We start from the raw sequence: 25,498 nt of genomic DNA, 5'->3' as shown, positions 1-25,498 counted from the left end.
TGATTTATTTTCCAAAATGGAGATTATATAGAACCACTATATGTGGGCTACAGTAGCGCTTCCGCCACAGCTTCTCCAGCATACTGGGAAAACGGTTGTTATAAATTGTATATAACCTGTTTTGGGGTTCATAACCTTCATATAGTTATTTTTCAATGGTATTCTTTTATGAGAGTGGCGATGGAGGACTGGACTGTACTCTTCCAGATATCCAACCGTATGCCAGCTGACATAGTTATTCACAATTCTTTCTTCCAACATCTCATATAGGAAAAGTCAAATTTGGGCTCAGCATTTGACAGAATGTTACATGGCACTTGAGATTTAGCCTGTGGTTGACCTACTGGACAAGGATAATTTTTCTTAGTTCCCAAGTGCTCTGCTGTTGCTGTTTTTCATCCCACAAGAGGAAATCAAGTGACAGATTTGTTTGAAGGATTAATATCCCAAAAAATACATTTTAAAATGCTGAATCAAAACTACCAACCCTTTATTGTACAATTGCCCTGTCCTCGTTCCATATTTCTAAATTAATTGACCAGGCCAAAACTGGGATTGATGCACAATAAGGTGAATGGGGTTCATCTCTATTTCACTTTCAGGGACTCCCATACATCAAGAGTACATTTTAATGTAGGTTTTATTGTGACACTAAGGTTACTCATCGACTAAGTAGTCAACTAAAGCCTCACGCCTTTCCTCGACCAAAGACCGAGCTTTTTCAATAGCAGGTCCATCTATTTGGAACAACATTCCTTCAAGCCTCCGACTAGAACCCTGTCTCATTACATTCAGAAAAAAACTTAAGACGTGGCTATTCCTCCAAGCCTTCGATGATCCTCCAGACAACCCTTAGTCTTCTTTATCCACACTTGGACGTAGAAGATTAAAGTCTGACAACCATTCAAACGAAGAACTCTGGCACTTACTGATTAAAGCATCTTGCTTTAATCCAAATTCCTTTTGGACTATGCTTCTTTAATTATTTTTTGGCATTTAACTTCCTTCCAGCTTTTAAGCTTCCAAGTTTTTACTCCTTGTTAAATGTAACTTTATCTTATTCTCTTCTCTTGTTAATTACTTTTATTTATTGCTTCTGTTATACCCTTGTTTTATGTAAACCGATCCGATATGGTTTATTTACTATGAAGGTCGGTATAAAAAAGTGTTAAATAAATAAATAAATAAATAAATTAGTTCTCCTAACGTGTCTCCCCCAGGAAACAGTTCCAAACTCTTTCCCTCGCTCAACTAAAGCCCTCCGGTGAGATGCTACGTAATATTTCCTGTTATCTGGGACACCTAAGCCTCCGCGATGCCTAACACCTTTCTTGGAAATTCTTCTGCTGAATAAAGTTAAGGGCGGCCGTTCTGAATCTCAGTAATTTTATCAATGGGAACTTTTAACAGGAAGATCCTGAAGAAAAGAAATCAGCCCAGACACTTATTTTGATACCTACTACCCTCCAATCGAGGAAAACTTTTACTTGTGACATGGATAAATCGTGGGGGTGGTGGGTATTTTAGTTTTGAATAGATGGGGATAATTTTGCATCGTAGGAGCTAAACTTATCTCTTGATGTGTAATCTCAACGTGGACCCATTTAACTTAAAGGTCATCGTGTATTAGAATAGCATTTTCTGTGGGAGGCTGATATTTAAAGAATGTTGAAATTAATTTTAAATCCTGAAACCTTTACCAAAGCATTCTAATTCAGAGAGTAAATAGACAAAGAAATAATTGGCTTTGAAATCATTAACAATACACATCAGTTAAAAAGCTATTTTATTCTCTCCCCCATATCCCATTAGTATTTACATTTACATTATCTCTAATTCTCTCTGCAAAAGGTTCCTAACGGTAATGAAAATTAAGAGAAGATACCCTTGCCATGTTTTTAATAAAGCAGAAGATGAGAATAATCTTCTATCACATAACTCCTCGGTGTTACCTCTAACACCCACTCATGGGTTAACCCTATGGCCTCTCGGGGGTCATGCCAAGCACTGCTCAGGCCCTCCTACACATGTGCTCCTACACTGGCAACCTCCCGCCCGCCAATTGAGTTCCTGCTTGCCTCTGGGCAACTTTCCCACCTGCAAGCTATCCCCCTGGTGGTTTCTAGGGTCACTGGGATCCCACATAACCCAAGGGTCACATTTCCTAGAAATTCACCCACAGACTAAATACACATAATACCAGGATCATTAATCAGTCCAGAGCAGAGAGAGCAAAGTAATCCATCTGCTGGTAGGTAAAATAAGATCTTTAACCAAAAAATAGGAACAATGAACAAAAACAGATTTAATCTGCAAACAGGAACAGGTAAAACAACAAGGATTAAACAGTAAAAATGAACTAGACGCTAGTGCCTGGGGAGTTTAGGGGAAAAGGCTGTCCACATGAGCTGAACAGGGCCTCAGCACAGAGACCTGCTCCCTCTGTACTCCCAGCCGAGACTAGAGACTTTGAGTTCCTTCAGGGCTAGTAGTCTGTCTGAAGGGCCAATCAGTGCATAGAATACTAACAATTGCCCCCTGACCAATGGTCTTCTGATTAATAATAGTTTTCCAGCCAGTGACCCTGCAGGATGTTTCAGCCTTAGCTTCTTTAGGGATGCTGGGATATGTATGCTGTTCAAGCTTCATTCAGAGCCAAGCCAGCATCCCAGGCCTCTGTGTGAACTACAGTGCAGAGGTCAGAAACCACCTGCAGGCCAACACAGAGGAAATGAGCTCTCTGAGGAAAACAGTCACAGGGCAGAACAACAAACCCCAAACCGTGCAAACCCCTTGTTTCACCACATCTTCGTTTTACCCAAACTTCTATCAGATTCATATACAAAGCTGAAATCAAATGACAACAATAAGGCTTAAACTCACATTTTCAAAGGACAGGTTTTATGTAATTCCAATTAACCCTGCAAAATATATGTTCAGCATCCAACAATATTAGCATGGCCTTTATTTTAGATAAGGCTTTCAGACACTATCAGGAGGAGTGGCCTAGAGGTTGCAGCAGCAGGCTGAGAACTAGGGAGATTAGGATTCAAATCCCACTTCACCCTCTGTTGCCTCAGATACAAATTTAGGAATAACTCTTCAAAGAATTTTCTCACATAAGCATACATATATACATGTAAGTAACATGTAGTTATGTACACAGACTCCAGATGAGAGATTTATGTGAGGTGGTCTTGACGACGGTTTTTATGTATGTACTGATCATTATTTAATGTTTTGGTTTTTTTACATTTTTCTTGGTTCTAATACAATTTTACTTATTTCTTTTATGGATTTTTTATTGTAAACTGTTCTGGACTTTGGTAGTGGTGGTATATAAACAACCAATAAATAAACATACTCAATGTCAAGAATATTATCCATTTCACACACACACTTTACCGGTGGAACAAGAGGCAGGCTAGTGGCATTCCTTGGTATGGTAATTGTTTTGTGTAAAGCGCACACACATATACATTACCAAACTTATGTGTACATTTTTACAACCTGCTAACTGGCACAATTAAATCAGACTTGTCTGCAACGTTTGGGTGCGAGTTCCAGGTGACGACTTGGAGGCTCACAGTGAAATGATAGAGGTAACTGGAGATGGACTGGTGACTGAAATGGCCAGAGAAAGCCAACTGGTTGCTTTCGAGTATATGCGAAAGTATTTCTCTTCAAAATAATTCACGCACATAGTTTATGAAATGCCCGCCTTTTCGTATAAATCGGGTTTATTATTCATAGACATGTAGTTTATAAAATAAGTAGAAAAAGTGTTTTCTTGCATTGGAAATATCTGTGCACTCTAGGCTAGATTTTCAGAGGTACGCGCGCTACCTGGTGCGCACACATGTACGCCCGATTTTATAACATGAGCAGGCGCACGCATGTTATAAAATTGGGGGTCGGCACGCGCAAGGGGGTTCACAATTGTGCACCTTGCGTGCGCCGAGCCATGCTGCCGTCCCCCATTCCCTCCCAGGCCGCTCTGAAATCGGAGTGGCCTCGGAGGGAACTTCCCTACCCTCCCACCCCACCTTTCCTTCCTCTACTTCCCCCGCCCTTCCCCCTCTACCTTTTTCTTTTTTTTTTTTGTTTTTAAAACTTACTTCAGCCTCTGACCCTGCCCCGGATCACCCCGCTCCTTTTTGCAAGCCTCGGGACTTACACACGTCCCAGGGCTTTACGCGTGTCACCGGGCCTTTGGAAAATAGGCCCGGCGTGCGTAACCTTTTGAAAATCTGGCCCACTGAAACATATGTGCTTATTTTCAAAGGAGAACTGGGCTCCCACTATAAAATACTAGGATAGATCTCTACGTGTCCACTTATGCAACGCAAATGCTGTACTGCGAATAGGTTTGAAAGTTAGTCTCTTCTGGGGCAGAGCAGTACCTGGGCTTGGGTTTGGAAAGGCAATTACTTAAATCCAAGCATACAATTGTCGCTTCCTCAGAAATCCTGTTTGGTTCCTATTAATTAAGGAGAACAACCTTGCTACCACAGTCTTTGCAACTATCTTCACATCGACACTGAGCAGGGAAGCCGCTTCATATCTTCAACAATAGAAATTCTCTTCCCTCTTTTGAAATGACCGCAACTCTCATGAAGACTCAAAAGAAGGAATCTCCTTCAGAACTGGTTAAATAACGTCTCAAATGTTTAAGTATCTCCAGGTATTTCCAACTGGCCCTGGAGAATTTGAAGTCTTTTTGGCATGGCGCATCCAGAAATCAATCCCTTGCATATTCTTTGGGAACTGGCCCTCATATGCTTGAATTCCTTATCAAGGTTTCCCAGGCCTTTTCTGAAAAGAGGAAATATTTTAGACATTAATCCCTAAGGATAGCTTTAAAAGCATTCCAGAGGATATCTGTCTACTCCTCCAATATCGTTTTCCTTAATGTTTGGCAGTCATTAGTCTAACTTCCTCAGCTGCTGCGGGGTCTTTAAGCAGTTTTTAATGTATAATGCACTTATGTGCAGCACTACCCTTAGGTCCATTGGCAGATTCAAGCGTAAGTGGAATGTGATCGGACCAGGAAACGGTGCTGTGTTCAGCTTTTCCTAAGTTACCCCCCCCCCCCAGATTCTGAACTAATAAGAATTAGCTGAGAATCTGTTTCATGATGTGAAGAGAAATTGGAATATTCAATTGCTTATATGAACAAAGGCCTCCAGCCATCTGGCAGTCCAAGGCTGTTCATGTGACAGTTTAACTTATCCTTCATCTTTTTGTCTATACTACCAAATCTTCCTGATTCATCTAAAAAAAGAGTTCAACACTGAATTGAAATCTGCTCTTCCCCCACTCAAGCACTATTGAGTCCTTACAAATCAGCAAATAAAGGAACGAGGTTTTAGAAAAATTCAATCTGCCCGGTATTATCTACCCTCGCTGCGTACCCACTTACCTTTCACAGCAGATCTGCAATTGCAGGTTAAAGCAGTCATGAAGAACTCCTTTCTTTAAGCTACGTTTATTGTGAAACTTGAAGCCTTGCCTTCATGAAAAAAGCTTCTGGACAGTGTTACAGGTTTTAACCAGCTTAGACTACTGTAATTGGGTTTATTTGGGCCTTGCAAGCCATTCGCAGGGCTGTGGCCTGGATATTTGTTGGTGCCAAGATGAAGGACCGTATCTCCCCTGGTTTGTTTGTTTGTTTCATTACACTAGCTCGCTGTGCAAGGGAGAATCCATTTTACGATACTGACCTTCATATATGGAGAGTTAATTAAGCAAAGACACTTCAATTACTTTAGCTGTTAAAAATCTGCAGGACCCCCGCTCCGCTCCGGCTTTCTAAGATCCTCTGGCAATAATTTGCTGGAACTTCCATCTTTATGTCTGATACTCTCGGCAGAGACTCGAGCTCTGGTCTCGCCTTTGGCATGCTCTTCCTGCAGATCTAGGCCGATGAGGAAAGGTGCGTTTAGCTGAACAACACACAGCTTTACCTGCTCTGGAATGCACATTTTCTTTGCACAGAATTTATTGCCGACATAGCAAGGAGATTTGCATGCAGAAGACATGTGTTCCAAAATGTGAGTACTGCTTTGTGCCTTCGCATGGAAATCCCATGCAAACGAGGGCATTAAGTAGTACTTCCTGATGCAGAGAGGTGCACTGGCTTCCCTAATGTTCAGAGATGGAGTGGCTGCTGCGCCGGCACTTAAAACCCTTAAAAACACTCTGAAATCTTGACTTTTTTCTTTTTTTTTTTATCAGGCTGAAACTGCAGTGAGTAGGAGGTTGAGGAGGCAGAGGGAATAGTGACATTTTCCACAGTTGATTGTTGCAAAATGAACATGAACAATCAAGAAATGGTACTCCAATTACACAATAAAATGAACTCTGAAATTGCTGGGCAGCAGGGTCCAGCAACTCCCCCTCTGCTTCCTATCGATGACTTGTCCAAATCCAAGCAGCCTCCTCAGAAGCTTATCAGCTGGTGGCTTGGCTTCCAACCACCCAAACAGGATTGGCTGAGAAGAATTAGAAATAACTGAACCGGCCCACTCGGTTCTGGTACTGTAGCTCCATTAACGGAGAAAATGGCCTCTTCCCTTAGCATTCTGCTTGCTCAAAGTGTGAATTGTGTGGCACAGTAATTCCTGCTGTATTAAAGGTACCGCACCTATCTTTTTTTTTCTTTCTTCTTTACTGCAGGAAACAATATGATGAAAATCATTTTTTATACCTCAGTAATTCAGGTTTGTCTTGCTTCCACTTGACATCTTAAAAAAAAAAAAAAAAAAAAGAACAGGCTACCCTGCAGCTGATGCTAGCACCGCTCGCTCTAATAGCTGCAGTTTTTTTACAATTTTTAACAATCATTTTCTTCCTGTTCTTAGCTGCCGTAATTGCAACTCAATCAAACCAGGCACAGCCACTACATTGCTGTTTGATAAAGAAAGCCCTGGGGACTGATAGGCAGCTGGAATGTACTGTTCCCAGCGAGACAGAAATGGAGAGGCGGAAGAGAGAGAAGAAATGTGACGTGTAAACCCACACAGCTGAGAAATGCTGTCCTCTGTAAGGCAGGTTTCCAGTCAGACCAGAAAGCAAAACATCTCTTTCCATTCTGTCTTTGTTCCTCTCACTCTTACTATATGCAAGAGCCGGCACCTGCAGGCCGAAGCCGGTCAGGATAACTCTGCTGAATTTGCAACCAGTTGAGGCAGTGTGCATGCAAGTCTCTCTCCTGCCTGTGCATTTTAGGGATATCCTGAAAATCCGAATGCTTTGTGAACCAGAGTTGCTCGCCCCTATCTAGAACATGAGAGCAAGCAGACCAATTCAGGCACATGGTCCATTGTAAGAGAAGACGGAGGTTTTCTAAGTTCTTTGTAGCTCAGGTATACTAACCTTTTCTACTTATCTCTCAGAAAGTGACTTCCATAAATATCTGAATTTCTCGGCCGGATTACATAACCCAGAGTAATCTAAGGGCAGACCTATTAACTAGAGCACATTTATCAGGAAAGACAGAGTCGAAATAAAGGTCAACACGGAGATAAATTAAATTTGAGTGACCTTTTGTCTGTCAAACATTAAAATGGTGGTAACAGAATTAATTTTTCTGTAAGACCGAAAGAAGAAGCAATAAACAAGAAGGCTGATATTTAAAGAGTCCAACTAGAATGTCTGCTTGAATCCCTAGGAGGGGGATATGTTGTTGTGTGAGTGTTTGAATCTTGGCACCTTTCCACAGACAGCGAGTGAGAGCAGCCATCATCTGAGCATTGACAAGGGCAAGAACTTGATGATCTGCCCCTTACTGGGCACACATGCATGTGGACAGATAACCAAGGGTGGCACTGGGGCATTGGACTTGCAGTTCTTATGAGCCCACATCACACAGCTTAAAAACGCTGAACGTTTTGGAGCGAGAATATTGATGGACATTATAGTTTAATATGATAAGAACTTTGACAGTTTAAGTCCCTAGAGGCTTCCAACTAACTTGCCAGTTTTAATGCATTTTTTTTTTTTTGGCTTTAAGACTGTTTAAATGAAAATAAATAAATAAATAAAAGTAATCAAATGTCGACAAACTTCAAATTGTTGTACAGAATTGTAGTTCAAGAATACTGTTGAAATGGGAAACACTTGCACGGGTAATCTTTCGGTGATTCGGCAGTGCGTGCAGGTCCCTGGGTGCTTTGTGCTCATGGATCTGCAAGCTGATTTTCAAAGAGAACTCCCCGTGGAGTTTCCATTAAAATAAATAAATAAATCACGACCACCCCCCCCCCCCCCCCCAAAAAAAAAGTACCCACAGAGGTTGCAGGTACAAACTCCCCTCATGAAGTACGTATAGGAAAAAAATAAACTCTGCATATACCGTGCAGCACCGCCCCTGCAGAGGGGGAAGGGAGGCAGTTATTAGAGATCCCACGTCTGCGTGTCTCCGTTTATCCACGGAGAATACCTTTAACGGTACTTTCAAAGTATTGCAGGCCTTCCTGTCTCATCACTTTCCTAGGAGGGTAAATAAAGGAGGTTAACGAAATGAAAAATCACCTTTTCCTTTTCTTATTTTAGGATATAACCATCCAGCTCTGATAAAACTGTTACAGCAGCCACAAAATTTGGTAAGTTGTTCAAACAAGGCACAGGGAGCAATTACATGAAGTTGTTTGCGCTAAAGGAAATATTGTAGAGCCCCCGTGGTTATTTTTTTATGCAACTGTGTATGTGTCGTGACGCCATATCCCAGAAGCAGGGCTGCCAACTAGGGATGTGCCTTCGTTTCCTTTGTTTCAGCGGGTCGCACGTACCTCGCCAACTTTATAGCACGCAGGTAAAAATCGATGGTATTTGTGTAATTTTAATAACAAGTTCCCTGTGTGTACCCAGATCAGTCCAGACACCTGGGTTGTGACTCCGCACCAGCAGATGGAGACAGAGCAAGACCTCTAGGGCTCCCTACATATAGTAAGGCGCCACCCACAGTCCCTCAGTCTTTCTCTGTCTCCAGCAGATGGGGCAGGTTCACCCACAGTCTCTGGGATCCTGGGTAGCGGTTAGTTAGTCAGGAATTGTAGTGATTTGGTTGGTTTAAAAAAAAAAAAAGAAGAGGATTTAAAATCAGAAGAGAGAGAAGTTACAGAAGAAGACTCCCTCACATACTATACACTTTATATGCATAACACTGGAACAGATAAAACGAATGCATATCTCTACAGCCACCTGGCTCTGTTTTTAAGGCAGGTTGATGCCCTGCTTTTTTCAAGGGAAATCAGAACTACAAATCTGTGCACACGATGAGGTACAACAACCTGTCCTGAAAAAAAAAAGAGCGCCAGTTGGTACTCCTAACCAGAAGATCCCACTCTGGCCAGTTTTTGTCCTTATTTAATGCTGGGCCTCCCTCTCACCGGCAGGAAGAGGAGGGTGGCCAAGCCTCGAGTCCCAGCTGCCTCGCGCCACCCAGCTCAGACTCTTGGTTTGAACCGCATGGTGGCTCCCGGGATCTCATAAGGTGGTTGCGCTTCAAATCTTCGCTCCGGGCCGGGAGGCAGCCCTGAGGCAGTGCCATGCTTCTGCCAGTGAGAGGGAGGGAGAAGGGTAAGATCCGTACAGCAGGAGGACCGGGAGGAAGAGAGCACCTCCTGCAGGTGCATCCCCAGCTTGGGTGCCTTTTCACGCCTCCTGTTTGTCAATCCACTAGTTTCCCACATTTTTTATGGGGAAATTGCAGATTTTGTGGCAAGGACCTGATTTTGCAGCCCTTGCTCTGGAATCGCAGGAATCTGGGGGCAGTGATAATAATAGAGCACCTGTTATGCGTATACGTCTTTACTAGTCAGTTCAGCAGTGCAGGAAAAGCAAAACTTCAAGGCTATTAAATTTGGGTTGGTAGAATACTTTTTTTTTTTTTTTTAAGTTTGCCTGAGAGTTCAGGAGGCAGTTTAAATGACATTTGGAGGGAGGGATTTTTATTTTATGCACATTGACCATTTCTGTATATTTTACAAATGACGTCACGAGTGTTTGCAAAAGTGGTGCATTGCGATTGAAAACCGATGATCTCCCGCCATCCGATTGTGCTTTTCAGAGTGCATTTATCAACAGACCAGCTCTAGGAATTATGCCTCCTGAGAACTTCATAGAGAAACTGGAGGAGTCTTTGCTGTCGGTAAGTGAGGGACGCCAGTATGTAACACCTGCATAGTCTCATTCTCAGATGGGTACATATCGGAGCAATTCCTCTTCCAGGAGAGAAGGATGGGGCTTCCTGCACACAGAGCCACTGTTGGAGGTTGCACAGGTCATGTGACTTGTTGCTGCTGCCGTATGTACTTTATTCAGGGACCATTAGTATGGGCACTTGATAGCTTTCTAATTGATTATTTCTAGTCGGTTGGGGTTTTTTTTTTTGTCCTGGCAATATCCTCCTGCGCCTCTTGCATTTCCAGCTCAATTGAACCAGCCCAAATGTGCTTTGGCTTCAGTTGCAACTACTTGGTGTTTTTCTCCTACCGTACAATCCACCGCCTAGGCCATCCAATTGGAGGAGTGGCCTCATGGTTAGAGAACCAAGGAAGTCAGGGTTCAGGTCCCGCTGCACTCACATTCCTTGTGACATTGGGCAAGTCACTTCACCGTCCACCGCTTAAGGTACAAATCGGCTCGGATATGGAGGCAGAGGCAACTGCCTCCAGCGCTGGAGCACTGCCGCTATGCCTCGGATCCAGGGGAGCCTGCCTCCCAGGCACTTACCTAAAGTGGCTGTGTCCCCATGCTGCGGCAGCAGCAACTTGAAACGGCAAATTAGCGCAGGGCCTGCAGCCGCCTGATACACTCCTCAAGTCCCTGCACAGTTAAGCCCGTGTGGGAACAGGGGCCAGGGTCACCGCAGGTTCTTTAGTGTGAGGGGCAGCTGCAGGCTGCTGCCGTGGGATGGGGACACTACCAGTTTAGGTAAGAAGCTGGGAGCAGATGGGCTGGGAGTAGACTCCTCACTGTGCATCTTGGGGGAGGGGGTAAGTGCTGCCATTCCCCTCTCACCCCCCCATGCTGTCTATGAGCACTAGAAATATAAATCCAGCCCTGCACGATTGTAAGCCCTCTGGGACAGAGAAATGTGTACTCTACCTGTTGATGACTCACCTCAAGTTCATATTTGGAAAGGTGAGTGACAGTCCTTGGCAAATTGCAACTGCCTCTGGAATCTGCTTTGCATGCACCCTAAAAGCCTAAAAGCCTAAAATTACCTTTCCCTACATCATTTCTCTTTTAATAGTTTTCCTGTATACTTGTGTTAATGTATTCTGCCTTGAGGCGACTGTTTTAATGTATTTCCGCCCTGGAGGCGTCTGTTCAGTTCCTTGTAAACCGGTGCGATATGTATTCTTTACAGGAACATCGGTATATAAAAATTAAAAATAAATAAATAAATAAAAGCCAGCCAGCAGACGTCCCTGTTAAGCAATGGCTGCAGCTCTGGGGGGGGGGGGTTATCCCCAGGAGCTGTGAACATTGCCTTTGCAGCAATACCAGCCCCGGCTGGCCCAGGGAGCAAAAGCCAAGCCACGTAATCAAACCCGGGTTTTCTGCACCACAGCACACTGCGCTGCTTCTGGGCCTGCGAGCTGGCCTGGTGATTTCCAGTCTTGAAAGATGAGGATTAAAAAAACATGAACTTCGTTTAGTTTGGTCAGCCTTGAAACACGCTGATTGAACTTGCCAAGAAGCACTATAGCAGCATGAGTTTTGTGGTCCAGAGCGCTTAATGCAAACGTGATCGTGTCTATGTAATCCTCATGCTGCATTGCTTTGTGTCTGATTCAGATTTACTGAAAGCTGTGCCAGATACAGTACCAGTACAGTGATCCAGGTTCACATGCGTACAGTCTGGGTCACTGATAGGGTGGTGCTAGGACATTTTTATTCATGGAATTTTAGATTAATTTTATATTGAATGGATTTCTGCTGTAATTATTTAAATATATATTTGATATGATATCTTATAGATATCATATAATATAACTTGGATTTGTTAGCCGCTTTGAGCAATCCTTGTGCCTGAAATGGCAGGATAAGAAACAGAAATACAGTATGAGCAAGCTGTATAAGACGAGCTACATACAGTCCTGGTTTTCACTCTACATTTGGACCTTGTGTTAAGAACACTCCTGCTCTATTTTCTAGTTATTTGTCTGACTGGTTTATTTTATTATTTTTAATGTTTTGACCTATATGCCACCCATCCAAATTAAAAACAAAAGAGGCTTCGGGCAGGTTTAAAAAACCCACATACACACATAATATACAACATAATAAAATGTACAGTTTAGCAAAAACTTAAAAATATACAAAAAACAGCAATATAAAGTTAAAATCTACAATCAACAAATATAAAATTCAGACAATAAAAGGATAAAAAGAATAAAATTACAGAATTGCTCCATATTTACCAAAGAACCCACTAACCTTCTCATGTTCCATTGTTCAGAAGCTATGCAAAGAACCATGCTTTACCATGCTTGTGAAAACCTGGATACTCTGTTATTGAACGAATTTCTCTAGACACTGAATTCTACATAACTGGGCCACAGAATGAAAAAGCCGCCTTCCATGTCTTGACTGGATTCCCTTCTTTAGGTGAAAGAACTTGTAAAGAATTATCTTGTGATGACTGCAGATTACCTTTTTAGGATATTCATGGAGCTATTCCCTAATTTTAAAAAACCCAAACATCTATAGAGCTCATTCTCTGTACGTACCCGGATCAGTCCAGACAGTGGGGTTGAGCCTCCTGTCCAGCAGATGGAGACAGAGAAAAACTGAAAGGGTATCCTATATCAGGACAGAGAGGGAACAGTGTTGTGTGCTGGTGATGGCCTTGCTGGAATGTGTGAAAATCAAAGCAGAGATTAAAAAAAAAAAAAACTGATGTCGCCAACAATGTGACATTGTTTCCATGTGAATTTAATACTGGGTATTTTCTTGTTTTGTACAGGTGGCACCCAAGAACCTGAATCAGATTATTACTATGGCCTGTGGCTCTTGCGCCAATGAAAATGCCTTTAAAGTAATCTTCATGTGGTATAGGGTGAGTATATACTTAAGCTTGTAGCATAACAAATATTTTTTTTATCTTGCTTATGGTTGTAAAGAGGGTTTAGAAATCAAATTCCTATTGCCTCAAGTTAGTGGTTGACTAAAGAAAGCTTTAATATATATGGCTCTATTAAATGGTCTTCCCCTATATGTTTTATAATTTTCTTAAATGTCTCCTGCAGGCAGACTTCAGCTAGAAAAAAATTATTATATCTGTGGCAGAACGATTCATAACACCCGTGCATTGGCTAACTATTCGTTTGCTTTATATGCTTTGGGTCACTTATAATCATTAGGTCTTGCCTCTCTGTGCTCATTACATTTTTTAAACTTTTAGAAGAATTGCAGATAAAAGCAAAGGGATTAAAAAAAAAAAAAAGGTTGCTTCCTTCCCTGTGCACATTAATTATTTTAAGTGGGACGTGTTCACATTGACGCATGTTATGAAGCGAAGAGCCCAGCCCGACATCGCGCCGTGCTTCGCTTCAGAGGCGTCCAGCCAAAGTTGCCGCATCCGTTTTCAGCAGATTAAACTCTAGGCCCGGTTAGCACGCATATCTGTAGACTCCGCCACGTTGTTAATAGTCGTGACCCGAAGCATACAAAACAAACGAATGCTTCGCAAATGCGCACCCCTAAGACAAGACAGATCCCCTGCCGCGTAAGTTTGCTTCTGCTAGGAATGAAGTGTAAATTTAAAAAAATAAAAAGCTAGCCATGCCTGAGGGGTTTTACTTGGGTCTGGGTAACTAGGGGGAGTATAAGCTATTCAACCTGGGGGGGGGGGGGGGGGCGGAGGACCTATCTGTTAACTGGTTGTACTGGTGGACGAACTGGTGAAACTTGGCAATGACACGGACACGTGCCCCTTTTAAAATTCCCCAACTTACGCGGTAGAAGTTGGATTTACGCGCATGGGTGTGCGCCCACTTAAAACTGGGCACATACGTGCGCGTGGACAGGCTGTTTTATAACACGCGTGCATATACTCACGCGCGCCAAAGGGCATCTGCGCGCCAGTTTAAAAGTCACCGTCCCTGCGATTGCACGGAGGGACCTTCTGAAAAGTGATGTCCCGCCAGCTGTTGGGCCCAGCAAGGGTTTCCAGTGCTGCCTGGGTCTGGGAATGTGGGAGGATCTGTTTTGTGGGGCGATGCACTTTCGTGGAGGGAAAAATAAATAGTAGTATATAATAGGCTGTCTGTCTATGGAAGTGCAGTTTATGCTCAAATGCTGCAGTGACTTTAACCCTTTGGCACCTGGAGGAAACCCTGTGCAACTTGCAGCTCAATTTCCTGTGAGTTACAGATTAAGGCTTTTCAAACTTTTTATTGGAAAATATAGTCCTGCATATTTTTCCTGCCTTTAATTTGTTAGGTCAAAGGAGCCTAATAACATAAGAAATGCCATACATGGTCATACTAAGGTCCATTTGAGCCCACCATCCTGTCTCTAAGTTGCCAGTCTGGCCGCAAGTACCTGTGTTACTCACTCCCATGGATAACAATAGCTCTCTTTAGTCTACTTGGTTCATGTTTTATGGACTTTTCCTATAGAACTTTGTCCACACTTGTCCAAAGCTTCTCATATTCTCTCTTGGCCTATCTTACTACTCTGTTACATCTAACTTGCCAGTGCTAATGCTTTTGCCTAGTTTATACATTTGGGTTTGCTTTCTACTTGCCTTTTTAGCTAATTGCCTCTTTTATCTTACTATTAATCCATGCTGGCAGTTGATTGGCCTTTCTGTGACCACTTTTAATGCATGGAATACATTTTATCTGGGCCTCTGTGGTGATATTTTTAAACATTGTCCATGCTTCATGGAATCTTTTAACTTTTGCAGCTGCTCCTCTCGGTGTTTTTTTCTAAAATCCTCACTCAATGATAATCTCCCTTTTTATATGCTACTGCAGCACTTGATGTCCTCTCTCCAGTGATGTCAGATTTGTTTGCATTATGATCACAATTGTTGAGTAGCCCCACCAGTGTAACCCTTGCACCAGGTCATGCATTTCATGGAGGACCAGATCTAAAGTAGCTGCCCCTCTTGTCAGTTCTACGACCAACTGATCCAAGAAAGTTATTTATGGCCTCTAAAAACTTAACTTCTCTAGCATGTCCTGTTGAGACAGTGACCCAATCACTACTGGGGTAATTGAAATCTCCCATTATTACTGTGTTGCCATATTTATTTACCTTTCTAATTTCTGCTAGCATTTCAGAGTCTTATTTCTTCATCTTGGCCCAGTTGATGGTGGTATACCATCACACAAGGGATTTCTATCCATAAGGATGCCATAGTATTTTATTTCCTGCTGGATTTTTGTCATGCGTAACTCTGCTTCCTTTATATATAAAACACCCCTCCACCAATTCGATCTGCTCTGTCACATAGATAAAATGTATATCCTAGTACCGATGTCCCTGCGACCACGTCTCTGAAATGCCTATATACTCCTATAATGTCGTACGTTCCAAGTCTCCTACCTTACTATTCAGATTTCTGGCATTCACATACAGATATTTATGTGTTTTTTATTTGTATTTTTATTTCTATTTGCATTCACAGCTTGCTTATTAGCAGGCAATACAGGGCAATGCAACGTCATTCGTATCTCTGGGTGGAGTCATTCACATCTGTGTGCTCTTTCCCTACATTATCTGGGTTACTTAAGCCTTCACCGCAACCTCTCTACTGAAGTATTCTGTTTAACAAGTATCCTCAGACGATACATCCTTCTGAACCGTGTGCTTCTGAGCAACTGTTGGCTTCTCTCATGGTCTAGTTTAAAGGCTGTTCTCTCTCTTGTCTAAATGTTCTTGCCAGCTGCTGAGTTCCACCCCTGGTTAAGGTAGAGCCCATCCGGTCAGGATGGCTGACCTTTCCCAAATCTAAACCCTCTTCTCTGCACCAGCTTCTCATCCGTGCGTTGAGACCCTGGAGCTCAGCCGGCCTCGGGGTCTTGCACGTGGAACAGGGAGTGTTTCTGAGAATCCAGTCCTGGAGGTTCTGGATTTCAATTTCCACCCTAAATGTTCTTGCCACGTTTATTGTACTATTTAATTCTGTTCCTCAACCTTTTAGAATTAGAAGGACAAAAATCTAGGTTGCAAGGCAAATTGAAACCTTTTTTGCTGTTGAGCAGACATGTCTAATTCAAGTCTGGTTATTCGTTTTGCAGAACAAGGAAAGGGGACACAGTGGCGTCACTAAAGAAGAACTAGAGACCTGCATGATTAACCAGGTAACTCCCAATCACTCTTCCCCAGTCTGACAGACGAGCTCGGTGCAGCCACCTCCTGGGTGCAGTCAAAATGGAAAAATGAATAGGAATGTGCAGCCTTTTAAAATTTGGCTTGGTTCATTTGGTGGGTGCCTCCATTCGTTTTATTAGTTTTGGGACAAATTAAAAAAAAAAGTTCCTTCTCTTGTCCAATTAGCTATTTTGTTTTTCCGTGAAGTCCATGGAGAAAAGGCCCTATTGACTTCAATGTAAATGAAAAACAGACCATGCCTAGACCCAGACGCTGGGGCCAGGTGAGGCTGGGGCCCAGGTCTAGGACCCAGAGCACTGCTCCTCTCCACAGCAAGGATACACAGCCCTTTATCCTACCCCCTTCTTGCCAGGGATGACTTCCCTCCTGGGTAAGCGCTGATCTCAAGAATAAAGCTCACAGAAAAAAAGTAAAATCCTCCAAAATCTCAACTTCTCTTCTAAGTTCTGTCCCTCCCAGTTCCATGAGGAGGCGGACAAGTGTAAAGACTTTTTTTTTTTTTTTTCCCCCCTTTTGGAACAGGCTGTGGGGCCTGAAATTGGGGAACACTCTTACTCCCTTAATCTTACTCCATAAAAAAAAAAAAAAAAAAAGCAACAATCACCGTACTCCACGTGCTGCGCTGCTGACCAATCCCAGCTGACCTCCACGGAGCGGAGCCTGCAGGGATGGTCTGCAAAGTATAAAAAAAAAAATCCTAAAAAGAAGAACTAACAAACGAGCCCGGGGCAATATCTGCGTGCATTAAAGGGGCACTCATGATTGAGCGCCCGCTCCCTTAATATGCACCGATCCACCTCTCCGGGGTGCCCAACGCTAAATGCAAATGGGCTGCTGCAGTAAAACGGAGGCACTGGGGGAAAATGCATAACCCCTAACGCCTCCTCGGCAGTGGGCACCCGGGAGAGGGCGTTCAGTGTTAGAGCGTCTGTTTACCTAACCTGACCGCAAGCACGCTTTTTTTTTTTTTTTTTTTTTTGGGACATTTCTCATTTTTTAGTAGTTCCGACTTAATATCGCCATGATATTAAGTCAGAGGAAGTACAGAAAAGCAGTATTTTCTGCTTTTCTGTACACTTTTTGGGCTCCTCAAGACTTAACGCCTTCTCTGGAACTGGCGTTAAATTTTTTAGAGTAAAAATGTGCGCATCTGGCGCATATACATATATATATATATATAATTTTTTTTGGCATGGATGGGGATTCAATAATAGCCTCATCAACAAGCATTTGCACGTGATGAGCGTTATTACCTATGCGCGCAATTGGACGCACTAATCCCCATTTCCCTGTACGTACCCGGATCAGTCTAGACCGTGGGTTGAGCCTCCTGTCCAGGATATGGACGCGCGTCCAGTCTCAGGTTAAATCGTGCGCTGCAGCCAGTGCATGATATAGCATCGGCTTGAAAGACAATTTAGGGATCCCAGGGTCACACATCTATACGTTACTCTGTCATATTTCCTAGTTCTGGTAATCTGCTGTGTCCTGTCTTTTTTTTTATAACCACACTGCTACATATCTGCAGCTGCTGCCTGAATATTTCCATGATTTACTGTTCTAGCTCTAGACTCACCTGACAGGGCCGAACCAGGCCTGGATTTACCTCATTGTATGCAGGGGCTTGACGTTCTGATTTCCCTATTGCATTCTCTAAGAAAAGTAAGACTACAAGTCCCTGCATGCAATGGGATAAGCCCCGGACTGGATCAGACCTGTCTGGTGAATGCGGAACCAGTTGGAAACTCTCTCTCTTGCTTTGTCTTTAGGCCCCAGGTTGTCCTGACTACAGCATTTTATCCTTTATGGGGGGATTCCACGGGAGAACCATGGGTAAGGACAAAAACGAAGGCTTTTATGTTTTGCTCTACAAATCTTTCATGCCTCGTTTCTTTTTATTCTTTGCGATAGCTCCCAAAGGTATGTGATTTTTTTGTTTTGTTTTGTTTTCATGTCTTAGGCTGCTTAACTGCAACGCATTCTAAAGCAATTCACAAACTGGACATCCCCGCCTTCGACTGGCCTATTGCCCCTTTTCCACGCCTTAAGTACCCCTTGGAGGACTTTGTTAAGGAGAACGAGCAGGAAGAAGCGCGTTGCCTGGAAGAGGTAATCTAAAGATTCAGACACCGGTATTTTTTCGTGGAGAGAGAGAGGGGTGGACACCTGCAGTGGCCTTCCATAAGAGATGCTGGAGACAAAAATGTATCAGAATTCAAAAAACAGTGGTATAAACACAAAGTTGTCCCTGGATACAGAAGAAGGCAATGAAGCACCGGGTAACCTGTGGAGAGTGGCACTTACATCCCTAGATAGCACTGGGCAGACTGCATGGACCAGTTTGCTGTCATTTACTATGTCACTATATTTGATTCGTTTCATTTGACCCCCCCTTGATTTTTTTTTTTTTCAAGAGCAAAATTCCTGTTCAACAATCCTGGGGAATGTAAGCCAGTAATCGCGCTTTTTCCCTGACTGGCTGGTTGACCATCGGAGGGGGAATGTTATTTTGCAGCGATGGTTTTGAGCCCATGCCTCGGACTTTACGACTTGATGAGTCCGGTTAATCAAATGTCCGATTACCCCAAAATACTCTTTATAGTTTACCACATAATCCAGAACAAAATGCCGTTTTTATATGGTAGCGTAATTAGCGGTGGCTCGTTATGTAGCCCACTTTTTTTCAACTTCAAACTACCGTAAGCTCTGAGCGTGGTTCAGCCTCTCATTTCTGCAGTAACGGCTGTGCAGGCCGCAGTTGAATTTTCATAGCTTTCAATACTTGCTAACGAGCTGTGAAAGAAAGAAAAAAAAAGGTCATTTTTCTGGTTTCCTGTCTAGGTGGAAGATTTGATTGTGAAGTACAGGAAAAAGAAGAAGACGGTAGCTGGAATAATTATCGAGCCAATCCAGTCGGAGGGAGGGGACAACCATGCCTCCAGCGACTTCTTCAGGAAGCTGAGGAACATTGCCAGAAAGGTCATTCTAGAGGACAGGTGTTCACATGGCTCACAGGGCGTTGCCTAAGTGTTGTCCCTGCAGCCCATGTTAAATGATTCAGTTGGAGAAGACATAGAGGAGGACTTGGAGCACTGTAAGGCAGAAATCCTTAGGATAACAAAAGGCAGGCAGCCATGAAGGAATTCAACTGAGCAGGTCCCCTGGGAATGCAGAGGTGAAGAAATACAGCCTTCGCAGAATATTTAGCTTGGTTTTATGGCTTGCCATGTGAAGTGTGAATTATTGTCGTGGATCTGCTCCTTTTTTTTTCACCAATGGGGGCAGTTTTCAAAGGGATTCTCTGCAAGTAAGCGGGTGTTCACCTACGGAAACAGCCCCTTTGAAAACTGCCCTCCCACGAACCGGAGAAAAAAGGGGGGGGGGGGGGGGCAGCACCAGGCCCATTCCAGCAAAGAATGCACGGGGAGTTTGTTTATAACCTCCTGCGAATCTTTCTGCTGGGAACCCTGCGGGGTACTTTTGTACTCGTGATCCCCCACTGGGCTAGAAATTTTCAAAGGGAAACTCCACTGGGAGTTTCCTTTTAAAGATGAGCTTGCTATGTGCAAGCTCCACAATCAGGCTGAAAATTGATCTCCCCCATGACTAGATTGCCATTCTCTTCCCCCCCCCCCCCCCCCCCCCCCCATCCAGGATCCTGCGACTTCCAGCAATAACTAGCAGTCCTGAAGTCCTGCATGTTGGTAACAGAATATTAGGTGATTGGGATAATTGCTGTTACAAAAGCGATTTAATAAAAAATAAACTGCACCGTATGCATGCTTCCTTAAACAGGGAAAACGAAGTCCTCCCATAAAAGTAGTGAAGCGTAGTATATCTAGCTTGCATTTTCCTCTGTGTACAAATAAAATCTATTAACTTCTGGTGCAAGAAGATAAACATAGTCATATTTTTTTTTCTTCTTCAAATTTTTGAATTCCCAAACATCCCTCTGCCTCCGGACAGCATGGCTGTGCATTTTTGGTGGATGAAGTGCAGACAGGCTGTGGTGCTACGGGGAAATTCTGGGCCCACGAGCACTGGGCCATGGAGGACCCAGCGGACATCATAACGTTCAGTAAGAAGATGATGACCGGAGGATTCTTCCACAAGGAGGAGTTCAGGCCAGATGCCGTAAGTACCTCGAGCACGTGGCCGTCCCTTCCTCGCAAGCGGGGCTGCCCTGCCGCGAGAAGAGGCCGGACTGAATCTGTCAGACCAGACCGAGCCACTGAAAGTGTACATAATCTTTCCTAGATTTATCGGATGCAATTTTAAGATGACAGCAAGCTGAACCATTTACATAAAGCAGTGTGGTTCCACTTGAATGCGTGGAAATATTAGGTGAAACCCTTTTATTCAACTAACTAAACACATTTCCTGACCACCTTTGGGAGCTATACTCCCTTTTTGGTCTTTTTTGTTTTTACCTGATGGAGTATAGTTCCCAAAAGGTAATCAAGATGGGACCAATTTTTAAAGGGTTTAGCCTCCAAACTTTCGGAGTTAGGCTCCTAAATTGTCCTTTTTGAAAATTTACTATGGCTAAGTGTCTAAATTTAGGCTCCTAGTTTCATTAGGCTCCTACATTAACTTTTAGGAACCTAAATTTATGTGAATTTTCAGCTGAAAACTTAGGGACCTAGGTTCAGCTGAAAATAGGTGCCTAATTTAAGTACTTAATTTAGAGGCCTAAATATAGGAGCCAAGCTTTTTTTTTTTTTTTTTTTTTTAAATATCAGCCCTGAAATGTATTAGATTCATCCAATAAAAAAGACATCACCATGTATGCATGTATGTATGTGTGTGTGTGTGTGTGTGTATGTGTGTGTGTGTATACATATATATATATATAATTTATTTTGTTAATCATTATTTCTAACCACTTTTCCCTGTACATACCCGGATCAGACCAGACAGCGAGTTATGTCCCCCTTCCAGCAGATGGAGTCGGAGAAAACTTTGAAGGGTGAAACTAACAATGTTTGTTTTTTATTTCATTCTAAAATAAATGCTGTGCCCACTGCAGAAACAAGAAAGTGTCCTAGCACTCTCCCCATCCTCCCCTCCCCCCATTTAGGAGCGATCCCCAGTCACTGGTTATAGGACCAGACCACAGCGTCTGCTGATCCAAGGAAAACGCCGTTGCGAAAGTCTGCATACAAAAACCAAAAGAAACAGATTTTGGGTACCCTCTTAATAATGTCCAAACAGTAATGTTTTAAACCAAGAGCTTAGAATTGCTGTGCTTTCTGCACGGAGGATTTTCAGCGTGCAGAACCATTAGAGGTTATGTTGTAAAACTGAAAGTGGGCTGGGGAATGTGAGTTTTTCATGGATTGTCCGTTTGCTCAGGACTTTCTACGGGGCAAGCCCAGGTTATACCAGGCAGATTACAAATGGCTCCTTCTTTTTCTTTTACAAGCCTTTTCGGATTTTCAACACCTGGCTCGGAGAACCCTCCAAGAACCTTATGCTTCAAGAGGTGCTTAATGTTATCAAGAAAGAAGGCCTCGTGAACAACGCAGTGCAAGCAGGGAAGGTTCTGCACAAAGGGCTGTTGGACCTGCAGGTAATGACGTCACGTTGGCACAGGGACGCGAAATCTTTCCCCCCATGGGTCCTGCCCCGGTTCTCTAGGCGGTACGTGCGCGTGGACGTTCGCCTTCAGACTCGCCGCGGGTCACACGTGACCGCTTGCAGCTCTTTTTCTGCGGGTGGGGTTCTGTTGAAAATGCAATCCACGTGCCCCCCCCCCACTTTATTTATTTATTTATTTAGCATTTTTATATACCGACTTTCCAATAACAGAATTACTGATCAACTCGGTTTACATTATAACAGAACAATCACATTTACAAGTAAATGTCTTACAATGAACAGGTAGAACACGTGCCCCCCCCCCCCCACTTTACCTAAACAAACACCCCCCCCCCCCAATCCCCACCCTCTCCGCCCACCTCAGTGGAGCTAAAACGTCTGCAGGGCCGGGCACTGCCGTGCAGAAGAGCATGGCTCAGTCCCTGGGGTCAGGCCGCCTACCACCCCAGTTCGGCCAGGGCTGGGCAATGCTGCAGAGATGGTGTTCACAGCCTGTGGGGGAAGGGACTTCCAGTTACCGTGTAACGGTGATATCCGGTACACGGTACACGGATATCACCGGTACCGGATATCACAGCTTTAGCGCCTGTGCTCATAAGGGTCTGGAAGGAGTCAGGGGCATGACCCCCCCTCCCACCCCAGCCAAGGACTGGGGTAAGTGAATTGGCAGGAGATACAAGAATAGGAGAAAAAATCAATGCTTAGATCTCACCAGAAAGAGAGCCTTTTCGAGAGCCGGACCAATAATCTGGAACTCCTTACCAAATCCTCTTCGTTCAATATCCAATCCCTCCCATTTCAAAAAATCTCTCAAAACCCACCTTTTTCAACTAGCATTCAGTACCTCATCTAATTAAACGTTTACTAACACCCAAACTACAATTTGCAAAGCTACTTACACTCTCCATAACCTTCACTCTATACATTTCTAATTGACATTCCACCTCTGCAATATTAATTCAACCCTTATATTTTACATTTTCTCACCTACCCAGAAATAATAAGTCCTATGGCACCACTTTTTATTTATAAAAGTCTTTCATGCTAGCACTCTGACTAGTTATTGATTATTTTATGTATATTTTAAAAAAAAAAATCTATTTTATTTTGATTATTTTTGGTTTTATTTCACCTGTGTAAACTGTTTTGACAAAAATTTATTTTTTAAAAAACGGTATATAAATGCTTTTAAATAAATAAAAGAAAAGAACGGAGGCGCTGGATCCCAGCCCTGGTCCCAGTTCAGCTGGAAGCAGCAAATGGAAACCTGCTTGGCCCCCAAAATTATATTTCTATTGTTCTGGCATTTATTGTTTTCTCCCGGACCTCATCATTAGTTCAGTCTGGTAATTTGGGTGATTGAGCTGAGAAATGACTTGGTTGTTTCCCGTTTTGGAATATCCGCGCTCCGAGGGGGCTTTCACTTTCTCCTCCCTCTGTTCTCGTGCCAAAACTGGGAGAGAACTGACAGTAGTAATCAGTATCCACTTGGGATTTATATTGCAGTATCAGGCAAAGCGTTCACCCAGCAGCGCTTTGCAGGCTGTGGATGAGTGAGGATCAGCTTGCTCCGCAGGAACATGGCAGATTTTGTTTATGTTCTGCAGCAGACAGACACCTGAATTGATTTTTGCTTAGCCTGAGAATTCTGGAGCACATACGCTGACGTTGAGCGAAGATAGTGGCAATCGTATTGTGTGCCTTAGAGTTGCCAAGCAGCACCGGTTTTTCAAGGCCGGTTGATCCCGTCCTGGTTTTACCGCAGTCTAGGCAGGGACTTGCAGTCTTGCTTTGCTTAGGGGGCATGAGAAGTAGAGGTCCCTGCATGCGCTGGGCTAAAACCAGGACTGGAGCCAGCTGGCAGCCGTGTGTGTGCAGGGGACCAGATGGACCGAAGGCTCTGGCAATTAAAATCCACTTAAGTGATTAGGAGCGTGATTGCAAGCCTGTCTGTCTTTCTTGAGCCAAAGAGAGCATTGTTTTCTACAGAGTCCGCCTCTCTCTGCGTAAATCTGTGATGTACAGGTTCAAATCTTAGCAAGATCATCTCAGCCTCCCACGTCTTAAATAGAAGGAAGACCAATTAGCCTGGAGAGGAAGGAAAGGTGACCACAGAGCCTTGGAGGAGTCGACCTTCCAGCCCTACGGACATGCAATTCCCTGAGCTCTCACCCCCCCCCCCCCCCCCAACCAAAGCATATTGCCTGGCACAGGGGCTACCTTAAGACCAGCTGTAATTTTTATTAATATTACATTTCTTACATGGTTCCTTTTTTTTTCACTTATTCTTTACAGTAGGCACTGTAGGGGGGCCCTGCTGCGTCTGGCCAGTTGTCAGTCTGTGTAATTCTTCCCCTTTACGTGTGCAGGAAGTTACATGCTTAACTTTCTTGGGAACAGGAAAGGTTCACGCGTTAGTTTAAAAAGGTGTTGACAGGAAGAGGAGGAGCCAGGAATCGGCACCGAGGCTGGTGAGATTCTTTAGGCCCTGCCAGCTAAAGAACAATGGGGAGCGGGAGAAGCAGAGGAGAGTGAGTGAATTGGGGGCAGAAGGAGAGAGTATGACAGGATGAGGAGAGGGGATAAGGGGTTGCACTGGAGTAGGGAAGGGGAGAGATGACTGTGCTAGGGTGGAAGGAGGCGAGGAGGGAGTTCCATGGTGGTGGGGTGCACTCGTCCTTTACTCCTACCACTCACCACCCTCAAAAGAAATGTGGAACAAGGGCCATAGCGAGTATACATGGTGAGTGCATTTTGTCCCAGGTAAGTGTGAGAGATTTAAAAAAAAAAAAAGAATCTTCTAAATCTGTTGTCTACTCCATAGAATACACTTTTCCAAGCTTGTTGTTTAAAAGCAGTAGTTCTCAGCTTGCCAGCCAGCCAGACCGTGATTATCAGGATATCCACAAACATGCGCGAGAGAGATTTTCATGTACCGGGTTGCCAGGTATCCCGTGCTTATTTACTGTGGAGTTCCTGATAAGCAGACTGGCCAGCTGCTCCGTGAGGACCTGCTTGGGAACCCCAGACGGAGAACTCTTATTACTGTTGCGTAGGCAATGGCAATCCTAGTTTGTGCTGATGACAAACAAAATTACAAAGGGAAATCCCTCACACCCCCGCTCGTACTTGCTGCCAGGATTCATCAGAAGAAGGAAGCCGCTGCTCTGATCTGGGGGTTTTCTAAGAAACCCATCGCTGCAGCATCTGCAGTCTGCGCTTAAGTTAAATTAGTAAACGGCAAGCCCGTGGGCATCATCTGTTCGAGCAGTATAACCCTGCTGGTGTGCTTACAAAAGTGGAGGAAGGGCGCCTCCAGCACAGCTGCGACTCTGAGATCAGATTTACGCAGAGTCCAAACCCATCGGTGTTCTCCGTTACTTACAGGCTCGTTATCCACATCTGATGAGCAGAGCGAGGGGGCAAGGGACATTCTGTTCTTTCGATGCCCCAGATGATGCCACCAGGAACAAACTGATTATACAGACCAGAAATAAAGGTAAGGCGAAATCAGCCAGTAAGTGTTCTCTGGCATATA

At 43.8% G+C, this 25,498-nt stretch overlaps 1 protein-coding gene across 8 annotated transcripts in view; it reads left to right on the top strand.

Annotated features, from left to right (window-relative positions):
* The window catches only part of ABAT (4-aminobutyrate aminotransferase), an 85,020-nt gene that overhangs the window by 53,888 nt on the left and 5,634 nt on the right, over positions 1-25,498 (top strand). For all 8 annotated transcript variants that reach the window (XM_029576111.1, XM_029576110.1, XM_029576108.1 and 5 more), the window contains 10 exons: positions 8,557-8,606; positions 10,073-10,153; positions 12,980-13,072; positions 16,266-16,328; positions 18,129-18,192; positions 18,320-18,468; positions 19,201-19,338; positions 20,326-20,493; positions 21,785-21,931; positions 25,348-25,459. In XM_029576111.1, the coding sequence (XP_029431971.1) occupies positions 8,557-8,606; positions 10,073-10,153; positions 12,980-13,072; positions 16,266-16,328; positions 18,129-18,192; positions 18,320-18,468; positions 19,201-19,338; positions 20,326-20,493; positions 21,785-21,931; positions 25,348-25,459 (1,065 nt within the window). The remainder of the gene's footprint in view (positions 1-8,556; positions 8,607-10,072; positions 10,154-12,979; positions 13,073-16,265; positions 16,329-18,128; positions 18,193-18,319; positions 18,469-19,200; positions 19,339-20,325; positions 20,494-21,784; positions 21,932-25,347; positions 25,460-25,498) is intronic.

Source organism: Rhinatrema bivittatum, chromosome 14 (genome assembly GCF_901001135.1).
Source record: "Rhinatrema bivittatum chromosome 14, aRhiBiv1.1, whole genome shotgun sequence".
In the NCBI taxonomy this organism is placed as follows: Eukaryota; Metazoa; Chordata; class Amphibia; order Gymnophiona; family Rhinatrematidae; genus Rhinatrema; species Rhinatrema bivittatum.
Note: the sequence above shows the minus strand (reverse complement) of the source record. Positions and strands in the feature narration are given on the sequence as shown.